This window comes from Phalacrocorax carbo, chromosome 3 (assembly GCF_963921805.1).
Source record: "Phalacrocorax carbo chromosome 3, bPhaCar2.1, whole genome shotgun sequence".
Classification (NCBI taxonomy): Eukaryota; Metazoa; Chordata; class Aves; order Suliformes; family Phalacrocoracidae; genus Phalacrocorax; species Phalacrocorax carbo.
In genome coordinates this window covers 109,526,357-109,543,147 of record NC_087515.1, presented here as the reverse complement: position 1 = coordinate 109,543,147, position 16,791 = coordinate 109,526,357, and the positions used below count along the sequence as shown (strand labels likewise).

At 44.4% G+C, this 16,791-nt stretch overlaps 2 protein-coding genes across 3 annotated transcripts in view; both read right to left on the bottom strand.

Annotated features, from left to right (window-relative positions):
- COLEC11 (collectin subfamily member 11) overlaps positions 1-1,015 on the bottom strand; it is a 44,216-nt gene extending 43,201 nt beyond the window's left edge. Inside the window, exon 1 of one of the 2 annotated variants that reach the window (XM_064447992.1) lies at positions 799-1,015. The gene's annotated coding sequence lies outside the window, so the exon portion shown is untranslated. The remainder of the gene's footprint in view (positions 1-798) is intronic. The other variant, XM_064447993.1, reaches the window with a different exon arrangement.
- Positions 1,016-8,361: 7,346 nt separating this feature from the next.
- Positions 8,362-15,029, bottom strand: RPS7 (ribosomal protein S7). Its single transcript, XM_064447991.1, has 7 exons — positions 15,005-15,029; positions 14,613-14,694; positions 14,234-14,305; positions 12,536-12,679; positions 10,951-11,015; positions 9,100-9,250; positions 8,362-8,477 (listed from the first exon to the last, which is right to left on the bottom strand). Exons 2-7 carry the CDS (start codon positions 14,685-14,687, stop codon positions 8,400-8,402), a joined length of 585 nt encoding a protein of 194 aa, XP_064304061.1. The 5' UTR covers positions 14,688-14,694; positions 15,005-15,029; the 3' UTR covers positions 8,362-8,399.
- Between the last annotated feature and the right edge of the window lie 1,762 nt (positions 15,030-16,791).

Below are 16,791 nucleotides of genomic sequence, written 5' to 3'. Positions count from 1 at the left end.
CATGCACAGAGGTCAGAATGCAAACTCAAAAGTCCCTTTATGAATCTATTTTTCGTACCTCATGACTAAAAAGCAGGCATGTGGCCTTCTGTTTACTGAAGTATGGCTTGGTCTAAATGAGCTGGAATATGACTAAGATTTTATGTCTTTAAATATCCTTAAATTTCATTGAGCATTCCTGTATACTACTACTTCCCACTTGATTTGGTTTTCACTGAGTTTGCTCTTAATTATCCAGTGGTGTAATTCCAGCCTTTACTGGATCTTCTGTCATCTGCTTCATTTCTGCAATGTCAGTCTTCATTCTCTGCTTTGCAGCTGTATTGAAAGTTCACTTTTTAAAGTGGAAAACAGCCAACCGCTTCGGATTAAAAGTAGAAGGATGCAGAAAAGCACTTAGCATTTCCAAAATTAAACCGATATTAATTATCTGTTACTGGGAATTACACCCATTAATGAATTGCTTTAAGTTCCAACTGTAGGAAATGTTAAAATTCATATACTGTTTTGTCCTTCCCTGCTCAAAGGAAAGCAAGTTCTTCCAATGGCATTAGTACATTTTAAATACAAACCCCCCCACTAAACAGGAATCCAGTGATCTAACCCACATGGGTGCTTCTCAACAGAAAGGTCCAATGTTATCTGATGGAAACAAGAGCTTGCTCGATTCTCTTACCTTCCCCTTACTACTTGGGGATCGTCAATCATATTCTGCCACTTACAAGGCAGCCCCCTAACAAACATCCAGGCTTTTTCCTCTACATGCTTCTAAAGAGTGAAAGTATAAAAGTCTCTTACCTTATGGCTGCTGAGAAAAAGGGGACTGCAGAATGCTCTGTGCCTGCAGGGACACTGCACAGATGAACCTCATTGCTGCTGTTTACAGAAGCCTGGCAGTTTTTAATTTGAAAAGAGGTTGTCTTTTGCTTTTCGACAGTTCAACAAATCAGACAAAACAGTTGCAAGTGTTATCTGTAAACAGCTTCCTGTTTGAAATAGATCAGCTGTCCTGCAGGACAATAATTAGGAAAGAAGTGTGGGAAAGCTGAAGAGGTCCATGATGTAAGCTTTTTATTTTGGGAATGTACTTTTTTGGGAATGCACTCTTACTCTCCCCTCCTCCTTTCTAGCAGAGAACCCCTTTTTAACCATTTACATCTATTCAGCTCTAAGCCATGCATGCACACTGCCCCAGCACACCACTTTTCTTGCTTTCCTTCAGCAGATATAAAACTACATGAAATGCAGGACCAAATGTGAGCATCTTATGTGCATAATTAACACACTCTCCTATTACTGAAATTCTCTCCATTCGTGCAATTGGCTGTAGCATTCTTGACTTTTTTCAGTAAAACGTGCAGCTATTTCAGAGCTGAGTCTCAATGCTCCACAATAAGATAAATGCTAAATTATCCCCACGGCAGGCTTCATGAAATGTTGACATTTTTTTGTTGTTTTTTTTTTTAAACACCTTTTGATATCACTTTCTGTGTCAATGGAAAAGGAGAGAAAGGAGACAGAAATCCTTCACTATAGCTTCCAAAGAGTTGTACGATTCTGGTTTTCATCTTAAACAGCTAGGCTAGTTTGAGCCCTGGGTAAGCTGCAGTACTCCATATACATTCGGGCAGGAAGAAACTGGGGCCTGCTGATGGTGGGAAGTGGGAATTTGGGAACACCTCCCTCTGTTACAGCATTTTATACTTCAACAGATATTACTGCCCTCACTCTCAACTTTCAGGGCAAATATAGAGCACCACTTATGACTATACCAATTCATACCTTCTAATTAATAGCTGGTGTATTTGTAAGGCTGTAGCTCTGATAAGCTTCTTCAACAAAAAAGGCTTGCAAAATGTCTGCTCCCACTCCATGCTCATGCCACTGCTCCCCCTCCCAGTTTCTCCAGCTAGGGTTAAGGGTTGCGTTGTAAGTGAGCACCCAGCAGGCCAGGAGCCTGGCTAACTCCCAGTATGTGACCTCTTACGGAAGTCCAGGATGGTAGCTCAGGCAGCAGTAGGAGGTTCCCTTTCCATCTTCCACAGTCCCAAGACCAGAAAAGTATTAGAACACCAAAAAGGTTTTAGACTGAGGGACTAGAGAAAGCTGTAATAGGATTATGTGTGTGTGTTCACCTCTTCACCACGCTTCTGATCCACTCTTGCGGGAGGTGTAAGTCCACTCCATTGAGGATTTCATGCTGTGGTGGGAGTGGCAATACAAGTTTGTGACACACGGTACTGATGCGCTATTTTCCTGCTCTGCTCACGACATGTGGTATCCTCTCTCCCAGCACGCCGCCCCCCTGCCCTGGGCTGTGCAACCTCCTTCCCCGCCACAGCTGCTGCTTCACCAGCCCACAGCACTGCACACACAGAGCAGCGTTGCTGGAGAAGACAACAGAAACAGGTACTGCAGATACCATAGTGCTGCAGAAGTAGTGGTGCCTCATACTCAGGACTCGTGGTGGGCTGCCTTCATATAAAAGCAAACCTCTCTTAAACCACCCTGCTTCCATGCTGGGCTGAACCTAGCTACCCTCCTGCATTGCTGTCAGCTCCTATATTTTAACACACACCAAATGGTCATGAAAAGTTAAGAACTGATGATCACTTCCAAGTTACATCAGTAAAGAAAGGATAAAATGGTAGAACATGAATGTAACTGTGTAAGGACCACACAACTCTTAATTTGTAAATTCAGCTTTATGCATATGAACCCCATTAGTTCAGTGGGAGCAGAAGGCAATTAGCAGGATTGGGCCCTTGCAGCACTCTGTTGGGCACAACTTGCTGAGAGAAACGTTTGATGTAAAGAATGCAGCAAAGCAACTGCAGTCCAAGCCTTTGAAGATCATATTACGATGGCAAAGGCAACAGCCATTTACATGAGTATCTACTCTCCCTGTAAACACAGGCAAATAACTTTGAAGCCAGAAACAGAATTCAAGGGAGAAATAGAGCCATTTCAGGGAAAGTTAGTAGAAAAGGTAGGATTAAACACTGGGGAAACAGAAGTGAAAAAATAAACATAAATGACCAGAGTTCAAAAGGAAAGGGCAAACACTATAAATGCAGTGAAAGTGCTTTCTCTAGGAAAGGGGAAAATAAGCAAGTACATGGTTTTCTTTCACCCAAGAGAGAGAAAAGGGTGCAGTCCCCTTAAAGAAAGGCGAAAGCATCCTTCGCCCAGCCCGCCAGCCAGCCGGAAGCTGTGTAGCCGCAGTGGTACATCATCTAAATCAGGCTACTATGTGCAAACTGGGGTACTGATGCATGAACTACGCAAGGAGCAGCATAAGCCATCATCAGGTTGCAGAAGCTGTTGGCTGAGTATTTCATTGTGTTAATACGCCTGTCTGAGAAACTGTAGCACTTCAAGAGCTGATTCACAAGCCTTTCAGCCACCCTTGCTGGAAGGAGAGGGACAGCCTTCAGGGGCTAGGGTACATAGCAAGACACACCAGCTAGGCCAGCTAACTCAGCTCGACCTGCAACCCAACACTCACCCAGTCTTTAAGCTCAGGTTAAACACTACATTGACACAACTAGAGGTAGAAGTCTTGGACTGAAACCAACCAAAACCATGTAAACAAAAGCAAGTTGGTTGTAGAAGGACAAGTCTTCTGTTGGAAAACGGGAAAAAAATGTTTATGCATTTCAGGAGACTTAAGGAGAATTTTTCTACTCTTTCACTAGTCAGTTGGCATTATATTTGTGTCTGTAAGAGAATTAAACATAATACCTATTTAAAAACACAACGGTTACTTAACAATGTTGTTATAAGAAGATGACAAGGCTCTAATTCTCTCCTTTGTTTGGCAAATATTATTGGCAAAGTTCGCAATCAGATTTTCCCAGGGTATGAAAATTTCCAATACCCAAACTCCTTAATAATCAGTATCTGGGCTCAGCTGCTGGGGCTCAGCTTATTGCAGGTCATCACAAGTGCTGTTCCAGCTCTTGAAAGTACAGGCTGCCCCACTAACCAGCCTTTAGTAAGCCTCCCAGGGCAAACTCCTGAAAGAGGCAAGGAGATGCAAGAGATCCACGACTCCTCCATGGTACAGACCTGCACACAGTATTTGTTTAGCCAAGAAAATAGGAAATAACTTTAATAAAAGCCAAGATACACCTCGTAAAAAACAGCTTGTAGAGCTGCTCTGTGAAGATACCAGTCTGAACCTCGTTCCCTTAGCACAGCCCCAGAGGGCAGGCAGCACCACTGTGAAATGAGTCAGGAGACACCAGACGCTACCCTTACTACCTCTCCGGTGCAGCGCATGAGATGTATGGTGGGAAAGGTCAGTGCAGGAACAGCAGCACACGTTTAACTTAGCAGCTGTAAAATCTGCCCTTCAACTTCATTAGTGGCATTGCACTAATGGTTTTTTGCATGGAATTTCTGAGCAGCCTTCACTGCAGCAGTAGTGCTTTTTCTGTTACTCCCCATCTCTAAAATTGGAATAAGCTCTTCAGCGCCTGGCTATAACTCTGCCTTTGCTGCTCCAGGGGCAGATCAAAACTGAGCCAGACACGTCAGCACAATATCCAATAATGAAAAACATTAGCTATTAATCATTTAGCAACACCTAGCAGCAACTGCTTGCCACTAAGCTTAGGAATGATCTTCCTAAAAAAAGAAAGGATAACAGTAACTGGAGGGTAGAGGAGGGGATACCTGAACTTGCAGACTGTAACAAATCCAGCAAAACTTTCCCCTCTTGATCACAAGACATAAATAAGATCCTTTACAAGTAGCTCTCTGTAGGGAACAGAGTACTAGTACAAAGAGATGCTCATGTCGCTTCTTTCTCTTGCTCTCAGCAGAACACAGGTTTTTCACACTAGCACCCTTAAGGCAGGCAGTAAGAGGCCCAGCAAAGCCACCTCATTATAAGGGGGTCAACCGTTTGCACTGATCAATGCTGCAGTCAGGCCTGTACGGAGGACAGGAAAACTCGCACTCCCTCAACCTAACCACAAGACTTTTCTATGAGACTTCATGACTTTCTGTAATCAGTATCTTTTTTTTCTGTCCTTCTGATACATCTCTAGAGACCTAGAAAGCACATCCCACAAAGAGGAAGAGGTCTAGCTTTTTGGCATTGCTCTAGGTTTTAGATATAATAATCAAACTCAGGCCTCCCACTTTGAAAATTTAGGAAAAATAAAGACATAGGAAATACATTGTTTCAGTCCACAATGCAGGAGTGATAGGACTTCCTTTTAACACTGCTTGGTGTGAGGATCACTACATTAAAACTTGCCAGATGCTCCCACTGACACTCAAGAGGGGCTAATCAGACGTGATGTTATTGTACATCAAATTATCATATCAGTATAAGATAGGTCACTTACCACCCAAAACTTCAAGCAAGTTCTGCCACATTAGATGCTGAATTGTGACACATCTACACACCTTTTCAAAGTGAAACCAACAGGGAGCAGCCTTCCTCACAGACAGAAATATTTTAAGACATTTGTGAAAGGATTGATATGGAATAAACAATGAAAGCTCTAATATCAGGTGCAAGTCTCAAGAGCACCTAACAGTTATACAGCCCACGCTTCTCGTTTTGTGCTACTACGGGAAAGAATGAACATTTTTTATACTCTTCAGTATGTGACTGTCTCTTCACATTGACCCTACCCATGTACTACTGCTGCACAGGGTCTTGGTACAGAATGCCCCGTCGCTTTTTCACACAGACCAGCTGATAAAACTCCTGAGGAATCACACGTTCAGAGTTCAATGGTGCCAACACATGAAAGGCACGGGAAAAGTCTAGCATCATCTCATATGGAGTCTGTTTAGGTTAAGGTAACATTTGACACCGATATTCCAGCAGCCTCATTAGCACTTGACCAGATGGCATCAACTGACTTTCCAGATTGCAGGCATTCACTTGATACGCTTGTCAAGGGACAGAGGGAGCTGTCTGACTGTATCACTGACACTAACACGCAAGGGAGTCTGTGAATAAAGGTAAACTAGGACTAAAGCCTTTTGCAAAGCACACAGCCTGGTATTTTTACACCACAAAAATCCACCTTTACTTGCAGCTTAGTTGATTTAAGAACCATAAATGGCTTCAACAGCAGTTATCCTTTCACTCAAAGAATTTGCTTATGGGGCCATCATGGGCCTTTGCATTTCATACAGTTCAAAGGGCTTGCAACAAGAGCCAAGAAAAATCTATAGCCAGCTGGCAATGCCTGGGAACATTTGCAATCTTTACATTCAGCGTACTAGATCTCTCCTCCCCCGCTTACATCCTCCCAGTGCCTCAAAACTAGAAACACTACTGACATTTATGTTACTATGAAGAGTTCAAACCTGAGTTACATTTCACCATGAAACAGGAAATGCTGCCTACTGAAGCGCGCTGAGCATCACCTATTCTTGCAGATGTTACACATCCCCAACAGACTCACCAACCTCTGACTGAAAGTAGTTAACATCTGTAAATCTCCAAACAATTCCCAGACTGCTTCCTTCAGCCCACACCAACAAATACCTGTTTGCACAGGCTACCATCTGTGATTGTTGCAGCAGGAAGCTTAGTAACATGTCTGACTTGAGACTAAATTATTTTGGGGGACCTGGGAGGAAGTCGGGGGCATTTTCAACCTGAGTAATACCCATTTTAACTTGAAACAAAAATTTGAATTCTACAGTTCTGGCGCTCCTTCTACAATAAGATCTTTTGTGATTACTCTCCATGCAAGCAGCCAGGAATTGGGGCTATTATATACCTACAACGCCCCTCATCTAATTCTAAGGGAAGTTGATGGAATTCACTTCTGCTGCATCATTCAAGATGAACAATAAATAGTTGAGGAATAATTAAGGAATAAAGTTATACTCCAGAAACAGAAGTTTGAAAAAGAGAGAAAAAGGCCTTATCGTAAGCCATTTTCTTCAAAGATACAGCCTGCTTTTTTGTGCAAACATTCAAGCCTTGTCAGTAAGTAGCAGGAAACCAGCTACTAATTGCAACAGAGCACATGTGTTTTCCTTGTTCTCTTTGCATTGTCTGCACCAAAAGTAATGGCTGTCCTGTCCTACTAAACAGAAGTTATTGCATGACCCAAAAACCTTTGCTTTTTCAATGCAAAAGCAGTGCAGAACTTGTGTGAACCTTTTAGTTCTGCACAACCGAAGAGGAGAGGTATCAAATGGGAAGCAACCAAGCCCACAGTAAATGGGAAAAGGAAGTAAAGGTACAAAGACCTTCAGTAAGTGGCACTTGTCCTTCATCTGCTCTCAGGTAGGAAGATGCAAGTTATTAAGAGCTCCTGGTACACAGACTGTTACCTACTTAGTTCTCCACCTAACATAATGGAGCTCTCCGCCTCCATTATTAGGTGCCTTTTAGTCTATTAAGCACTTACTCTTAAGTAACAGAATAGCCTGTTCAGTACAGTGAAGTACTAAATTCAAATAAATTGCTCTGAACGTTTACACAGCCAACTCCATGCTCTCCTGAAGCTGGGAAAAAACACTACTTGCTCAAAATCTTTCTAAATACCCAAGTCAAAAATGCAGTGTTTTCAGGACACTGTTACACAGCCTGCAGCTGCTTTGATACAGCCAGTCCTTCCCCACCTCTCCCCATATTGCCAAGCATGTACTGAACTCTGTTAAAAAAAAAAATCTAAAAAAACCCCGAAACGTTCGAGCAGTCATTGCTTCGCCCTGGCATATCTATCCCTGCCTTCAGTTATTAGCCATGAGAAAGGTTACCTCAATTCTGATATACAAACATACATGCTGCTAATATATGGAGATACAAAAATCCATGATTTCTGAAAGCAAGATTAATACCTAAAACCTGCAGTTTTTGTCCAGCAAGGTAGTCAAGCACTCAGAATTGAAAATGTCTTCCCATTTCATTCTGATAGAGGTGAGAATCTGCAGGACCTCCTTTTAGGTAAGAAGTGGTATGTAATTTTGCCATTTGAAGAGCAAGAAAGTTATCTCAAATTCAAACTATACCTCCCCCAACATACTTCCCAAAAATTCAAACCCTTTTCACATGTCATTGCTCCATGTTTCAGAGGTCACACCACCGCTATGTAGACTTCTTCCAGTGTCAGGAACATGTAGATCTCCAACTGGTATTCTTGGGTGCAAAACTCAGGAGTTCCACTGCTCTACAGTAATTCTCCACATTCTCCCCAAAAGGCGAGTCGCAACATACTTCCATTTATTTTTCAATGCCAGTTTTTTTTTTGCAGGCTCTGGACTCTTTTGTCCAGAGCTGTACTGCAACCATACCAAGAACAACCTAAGAGGGCTACCGTTAAAACGCTGGTGACTTATTATGGAATTCAAAATTTAAATGAAATGACTCTGTTATATGAACAGTTGTTTATTCAGCCATTTTTTGCACTTTACAGCTGGAATTCTGGAAATTCAAACACCACATCTTTGCCTGTGAGCTTCTTGTAGACACCAGAAAATGTTTCCACCTGTGAAGACAAACAATCTTGTTTATACATGCTGCGTAAGGAAGTCTATGTTAGCATACTTCAGGCACTACGGTATTTCCCACTGCATCTTCACTCTGAAGTGAACTCTGACACTGATTATTTTCTTCTAGATTAAGGTAGCTGAGCATTTACGCAGAATACAAGTTTTCTGAAGAATATTGGGAACCTCTTTGGTTTGCAACCATAGGAGACCCAGAGAGCTGAGAAGTCCTAAACATTTCCTCACAGAAAAGAACTAAGCAAAGTGATGGGGGACTTCAGGCTGTACCAAGCACACCTGTTTAAGGTCAAAATGAAGTGCTTCACTTAAACAAAAGAAAACCAACCCCCCAAACAAACAAAAAACCCCAACAAAACGCTGTTTGTTCCCATGAGGGAACCAAAGCAGCTACTTTACAATCCAGGGGTTTTGGCGAGTTGAACTAGAGCCTTAGTTCAAAACTGTCTCTCCTCATCTTCAGCATCTTACTCCAAATACAAACAGAAGCATCTCCACTGCCATAAACCAAGGCAGCCTTTTGCTGTACCACAGAAGCAGCCTCTTAGCTCTGTCAGAACACCACCCCATCCTGCATGGGAAAGGAAAGTTTTTTTCGTTTACCTTGTGTTCAACATTGTTCTGTTGTGCTTTGTCCAAATGGACTTTTATGAGCCTGCTGCCGTCCAGTTTTACACGGATTCTCTTGCCCACAATTTCACTTGGGAAGACCAGGTCTTCAAGAATGGCATCGTGCACTGCAGTAAGTGTACGGCTGAAATGCCACATTTGTATCATTAAAACACACCTCTTGCCAAATGTTCCAGTTTGCCAAGGCTTAAACTTTCCACAGCATGCTTTAGCTGAAAATTCAGTGGTGGTTTCGGGCTTTTTTTAATGCTGCAGTGTAACATTACCACACTTTTTCATAAGTCATGCAAAAATAAAAGGTAAGCTCTACATTAAGTGCAGAAACTTACAACTGCACGAGGAGAAAAAGTCAGTAGCCAGGTTTCTGACCTTTTAGACTACATGCTGTTGCAAAGCAACAACCCTGAAACATTCTTTTATTTCTACACATTTAAGGAGATTCTATTTAAATCAGAACAAAGTTTTCCCATCTGCAATTTTGCCAGAGACACTCACTGGAAGAGTTTAAGTGCGCAAGTATCTTCAACCACAGAGTATGTTCATAGGAAACCCAGTTTCGAAAACACTGGTTTCTTCTTCTGCCTAAACCCAAGCAGCTTAGAACACCAATGTATTAGAGAAAAAAGTCTAGCTGGTAAGTTTAGCCCATGCTTAGAAGACTGAAGTCTACGTTTCTGTTCTTGAACTGTCTGTAAGTGAGCCAAAATGAGAAGAATTTACACCCAGGTTATTTTGTAAGTCTAGATGACTAGTAAGATTTCCAGCTTCCCTACCTGCAGTTTCAAGGCAATATCACTAGTAACTAAGACCTGTGCCTACAGCAGCATTTGAAACTTGCAAAGATTGGAATAGCTAAAGCGGACAAATATTAATCATATTTCTATGCTTTGCAATATACAGATCAGTTTTACAACACTACTACCCTGATCTAGTCTTAGGCTGAGAAAGGGACAGTGCTGCACACTCTCCTCCCCTTGTGCTGAAAAGTGGCAGCATGCTGATCGCATACACAGATGCCAACTTCTGTAGCCACTGCGCAACACTAGTTTTAATATAACACAGAGTCCTCCAAAGGCAGGACTGCAGCTAGATGAGTACTATGAAGCTGCACCCAAGATTTCAAAATACAATAGTAGATATGACACAGATATAATACTGGGGCTGGGAGAAGTTACAGGAACATACCATAAAGAGGACAAACTTAAGACATGGACTACATATTGATATAGTAAGATAGAGAACAGTATAGAAGAAGCACTGACATCCACACAGACATAGCAGTGTTGCACCTCTAGCAAAAAAGAGACTAGATGAGAGCAGGGAGGCCATTTAACACGAATGACTATACTATTGCTGTTAAATTCATACCCAGAGGGACTACACATACCTACACCACTCCTCAGCCACTCTCTCCCTCACTGCATCCCTTCAGTGTGCCAGCCCTGCCTTCTGTACTACAGTCTAACATGTGATGTGGCTCTTCCTACAGCTTAAAAAAAACCCAAACAATTCTTGCCAGCACACTGTGTTAACAGAAACAGCAGGGCAAACTGGGGTTTCCTAAGCCAATATTGCTGGCTAAAAATTGGCTATGGCTGTAGCTGGAAATACAGATGGAGTTCTAGGAAATGCAACATGATGCCCAAAGACGAGCTTTTTACTGCATCCTTTGGAGGTCAAATAGCAGACACTATTTCAAACAGTAAGAGAAAGGACAAGAACACCCAGTACTTGAATGACTCCTCAAAAACTCAACTAAGCATTGCTTGACTAAACTACCAAGTTACAAAAGACCATCATATCGAATCAGTATTATTTACTTACCTCCTAGGACGCTTTTGCTTGTTTTTTGTGCGGCTTTTTCTTGTTGGCTTGGGCAGAATCCTTCTCTGTTAAGGGAAAAAAAAAAAGCCATTTCTCAGTATCTAGCATTTACAATCAACTAAAAACCAAAGTAAACAAACACCAACAACACATGCACTTTTTTTTTTCCTCACTAGAAACACATGCATGAAACACCAAAAAGGGAGACTTAAATACACCCAGAGCTACACCAGCAGTAGAACCTGATATTACTTGCAGAAGCTGAAGTACTGGTATTGCTTTATTTCTCATCTACTGATCCCATATTTGGTGCACTGAAACAAAAGGCCTGTATTTCACCCCCCTACCCCTCATGAACACAACCAAGGTAGTTTACTGTGTCATATTAGCAATCTGAACACACTTCTTTGGGAACAGAAATCCCAAAGAAATATACAGTTTTGGTTAGATTGAGCCTCTGGTGTGGAGCAGAGCGCTCTCAGTCCCGCAGACAGCTAGGTGGTATCTGAGATCAAAATGCCAGTTTGAATAACGAGATGTATTACACATTCCAGATCAAACCCTGGCTTAAGTGTAATCTGTTCCAAAGACAGCATCTAAAGGTATTTATACCAGCTTGGATCAGTAAAACTTATTTTCTACTTCCCTATCTGCAAGGGTATATTTTTAAAACACTGAGTTTTAGATGCAGTTGTAGCCACCTGCACAATTTTCTACCAACACATCACAGCTTCTCCCTGGCTGTATTCAAAAGTAACATTTCACCTACAGCAGCAGAACCACACACATTTCCTTCTAAAACAAGGATTACTAAACTGACAGGGAATTCTCAAGCACTTAAGTGAGCCAGAGGCACCTCATTAAAAAAAAAACCCTCTTCTTGGCCACATGAAGATTCAGGGTAAGGTGCTCTGACTCTTAAAATTATGTTATGAAGAATTTTCACTTCGAAGAGCTTCAGTCTAACAACAAACTGTCCACTTGCCACACAGATCTCCAGAGTTTGCCCACCCCTTCATACTGCCCAGAGAGCCCTATATCACCTTTTCATGGCTTAGCAAATGCCATAAATTCAGACCTTCAGTCAGGTTTTTTCTTAATCTCCTATTAACTTGAATTTTAAGTGCTTAGATTATGTAAGTGTAGTAAAGCTTCTATTAATATTTACTCCCTTTTATTTTCAAGCTTTGCTTCTCCAACTTCTGAAGGAGAAAGAGGTGCCAGAACAATAAAGTTATATCCTCCTCCACACCTCACCAAGTTTACATAGCCTTGGCCACTAGCTGAGATACTTTTAGCTTACGTCCACAGAAGGACATTCATCACATTTCCAGCAGGTACAAAAATACGCATTATATCATTGTTACCTTAAATGTACAAGACAAGAAGGGTAGTGCAGCACTGAACAGGTTATCCAGAGAGGCTGTGGAATCTCCATCCTTGGATGGTTTCAAGACTCAGCTACACAAAACCATGGCTGACCTGATCTAACATTGGCAGTAGTCCCACTTCATGCACAAAGCTGGACTAGATGATTGCCAGGGAACCCTTCAAATCAACATTTCTGTGATTCTTAGTGTTTTACCTGAGCAATGAACACCACATGCTTTCCACTGAATTTCTTCTCCAGCTCACGAACTAGCCGCACTTGAATCTTCTGGAAGGATTTCAGCTGAGGAACTGGTACAAAGATAATGATGGCTTTTCTGCCACCACCCACTTCAATTTCCTGAAACAGAAGCAGAAAGTAAACATTATCTAGGGGTCAAGAAGCAGTGTTTGGTTTGATCGTGAATCCTCTGAACACAGATATTTTAGTCTTGCTTACCGCTTTGAGAAAAAAAAGAGCTTCAGAGAGCAGTATCTGTTTTAAAGTGTTTAAGATCAAGCATTAAACAGAAAAACCTCTGTCAGAGTACTCGCTCTGCTGTAGAGGAGCAATTGGTCAATAAAGCCCACTGCTCTTTTCAGAGTCACATCCTCTGAATAGCAAAGCTCGTAGGACTCAAATGCTAGAATCCTAACTATACTGAATGCTTACCATCACATCTGCAGCGGTACTTAGATGCTGATACAAAGTTTCAAAAGTTATTTGCCTCTAATGCAGGCTCTAGACAAAATTTATAGTAATAAATCTCTTATTTTTGAGCTACTACTTCATGGAAATCATCTTCTGTCCACCACTTGCCAAATCCTGCATCACTACTCAAACAAAATGCTCCCTCCCCCTCCAAACACCAGCAGGTTTACATCACACGAACGTGGATTACTTTTCCCCTGGTTTGTTTCGGTAACAGTTGATCAACACCAAAGTAGTATGTATAGGCTTACAAGGTGCTCCTCCCATGAACTTGACAGCAGAATGGAAAGCTGAGTTGTTTTTCACCAGCTACATTCCCACACGAACTAACTCTGATGCCCACAGGTTTCTCACAAATAAAACCAAGTAGCTAAGTAAACAACAGAGATATTTTTAAAAACTCCTCACTGAGGACAGTACGCATTGCTGTACTGCAGGAAGGAAGCAGTTCTTCCAAAGGCCCTTGCTGCCTTCTGCATTCCCATTCTTTAACTTCACTCTAAGCAGTCATGCATACATCTGTGCCTGTCTTGGTGGACCTGGGCAAAAACCAACAAGCAACCTACTTCAGTTTTTGGTTGCAGCAACCAGCTTCAGAAGCTTTATCCAGTCTCTAAGGCTGACAAACTTTAACACTAATTTTCTTCCTCCTTTTCCACTACTTTTCCTCCTTAAGGTTTCAGTTGCCTTTATAAACTAAAACTAAAATGTACAAACAAGCTAACCATCATGATCAAGTCAGACCATTACCTCGATCCACCTCCAATCTATTACTTGGTACATAAATTCACAGCAAACTGATTTTACAAGGAATATTACAGTTTACATTCCTGACAAAGATTCTGCAATGCCTGCATTGCCAGCCAATATCCACACACATAAAGTCAGTTTCAGACCTCAATCCTGGTTTAGAGACAGAAAGTGGAAGTACCACTTTTAAACATGTTTATTTAAAACACCAAACTGCTATTTGAACTTTTACAATGACTTTCCAGACCAATTCCTAAAAAAATAACAATTATAAAATCCTACACATTAACAGCAAACACCAGAAGATAAACCACAACAGCATACAGTAAAACACTCACAGGCCATTAAGAAACACCTAAAGGCATCACTCACCCGCTACGTTAACATTCACAAAATTTACACAGACACAGAGCAAATCACCAAACAATTTTTTGCGGAGAAGGTCTCACCTACCTTAGCTGCTGTGATGTTCAACTCCCGCAGCTGAGCCTTTAAGTCAGAGTTCATTTCCAACTCCAGCAGAGCCTAGGAGAGTGAAGTTGCAGAATAATCCATTATGGACAGTTCAATTCATAAGATCCCTGGAAACCAACGGGTTACTTTTTACCACAGTCATTATCAAAGATTTAACTTCTGTAAGTCACACTAACAGAGGCAACGAGTTCAAGCTGGTGGGAACACAGGCTGACTGCCCCAGCTCCTAAGTAAAACTAGGAAAGAGTACGTGTTTAGACAGCATCACGCTCGGAAGTTTAAGCTCTACACAACTGTCACGACAGTGTCTCTGTAACTTGCAGTCGGTTACCGAACCGCAGAAGAAAAAGAAACGTACCTGGGATATACCAGACTCGAACTCATCCGGCTTCTCGCCATTAGGCTTCACAATCTTTGCGCTAGAGCTGAACATGGCCTTTCTGCAAGGCAAAAGAACACCTCAGTTGTCACCGGGGACGCGTCCTCTGCTACACACGCGCACGGCGAGACTCGCAACCCGGCCACGCGCCTCAAAGCCAGGCCACAGAGCGCCCGCGCGAGCCCCCCACGTCGCTCCTGGGGACGCCGGACGCACCGTGGGAGAGCCGTCCCGTGGGAGGACGGACCTGCCCACGGCGGCACCCCGCGTGTGCGCCAAGTCGCCGGCGGCTACGGCCCCGGGAGCACCAGGAAGGCCGCCCGGCCGCCCACGGAACCCCACGTGTGGCCGGGCGGCAAGTGGGTCCCCACCTGCCAGCGAGGCTCTGCGCCCGGGGCCGTCCCGCTCCTCCCGCCCGGCGACCTGCCACCGCGCCGCAGCGGCCTCCCTCGGGACGGCTCGGCTCGGCTCGGCTCCCCTCCCCTCCCCTCCCCCAGCACCGGGCGCCCCGGCGGCCATCGGGCCTCAGGCAGGCGGTAATCGGGGGCATCCCCGCCCCGCAGCCGCCGCGGGGAGCGCCGCTCGGCGCCCGGCCCCGTATTGCGGCGTCGGCGTGGGAAAAGGTGGCGGTGGTGGCGGGGCCCAGGCCCGCGCCAGGCCCGGGCACCCACCTCTCTCAGCGCCGGCCTAGGAAAAGGGAGAGCTCTCGCGAGCGCGGCTCAGATCGCGGCCCCGGAAGGCACTCACCCCGCCCACTCGGGGTGAAGCCAGACCAGGAAGAAGGGCAGAGCGGGCGCACGCCTGCGCCGCCCGCCGGGGCAGCTTCCGCCAGAGTGAAGCTCTAGCGGACGCTCGGAGCCCTGGCGCGACGCCCGCGGTGGGGGCATACGCGGCTGTGTGTAGCACATGCGCACTGCCGGCGGCAGCGCGGCGGGCGGGGCTGCCTTCCCGCCTGCCTTCCTCCGTTTCCCGGGCCGCTCCTCTTGCCGCAGCCGGGGAAGAGGGGGAAAGAGGACTCTGCTGCGTACTGTCCATCGCTGTGACGCCGAGCCATCGCCACCACTGGCTTCTCCGTGGGCTCTGGCGGGCGTCAGGCGGTCCCCGCCGCCCTGCTTCCCTCAGGGGCTGAAGTCCTCGGCCTCTGGCGTCGAAACGCTGCTTGTGTAAACAGTCACCAGGATCTCGGCCTCGGCAGCGCGGCTGGGCTCGGTTTGCTCGAGCAGTGGCAGGGCCCGCAGACGAAGCGTGTGTCTGCCTCTTGCAGAGCTCCCTCCCCCGCGTCAAGTGCTGGGCAAAACAGCGGCAGCCACTAGCTTTAAAAACAGGGTAGGGTAGTGGATGGTCTTTTTCCTCCCCTCTTTGTTTCACCTCTCCGTGTTAATTCAGTGGGCCAAGAGTTCACATGCGATGTTCAGCCCTGTCGTGGGAGAAGAGACCTGTTGGAGCGGTCTTGGCACGCAGGCAGCCCTGACCTGCGGCGAGGTGTTGTGCCAGAGAGACAAGGCCAAAACCACGCCAGGCAGTGGGCTGACAACCAGGGAGGACAGGCAGTCGAGTGCCAGCCCAGATCCGTGCCTGGGCTTTGTTTTGTGTACCTCTATAAACGTGACCTCTCAGTTGCTTCTGCTGAGACGATGTCATAGCGATCAGTGTTACTAAACTGTCATTAGACTAGAAGTAATGCATGAGTCTTTAGCTGTGCTCAGGTACTAACTTAAGATTTGAGAGTCATGGGCTCCATGTACTCCTTCATCACTGGAAGCACTTTTTATTATATATTGTGTTACTATCTAACGAAAGCAGTATTAACAGTTGCACACTGATAAAAAGAACAAACTACTCCAGTTTCAAAAGAAGTGACTTTTGTGTGGGTTCAGGTGAAAGCACCTGGCTATGCATCTAGAGTGGAGCTAAAACCTTGCCTTGACAAAAAAAATCCCCACCTTGACATTTCCCTGTTGGCTAATTTAGACAGGTTCCCTGCTCAAGGAAACGTCCCACTCAGAGGCAGGTGTGCAGCTCTTAGCATGCACGGTTAGACACAGGAATAGGGTTCAGAGCACTGGTTCTGTGCTCAGATTCCCTGAATAACCCTAAGAGCAGCCAACTTTAGCTTGCAATATCACATCCACTATTACTATGTAATAGTGAGGGTAAA

What these genes read in the sequence shown, in the direction of transcription:
- RPS7 (XM_064447991.1), bottom strand. Translation starts at nt 14,687, where the DNA reads ATGTTCAGCTCTAGCGCAAAGATTGTGAAGCCTAATGGCGAGAAGCCG. An exon ending in TGAACATCACAGCAGCTAAG is followed by an intron (nt 12,680 to 14,233) that starts GTAGGTGAGACC and finishes CTTCTGTTTCAG; the next exon opens with GAAATTGAAGTGGGTGGTGG. An exon ending in ATGTGGTGTTCATTGCTCAG is followed by an intron (nt 11,016 to 12,535) that starts GTAAAACACTAA and finishes TTCCCTTAACAG; the next exon opens with AGAAGGATTCTGCCCAAGCC.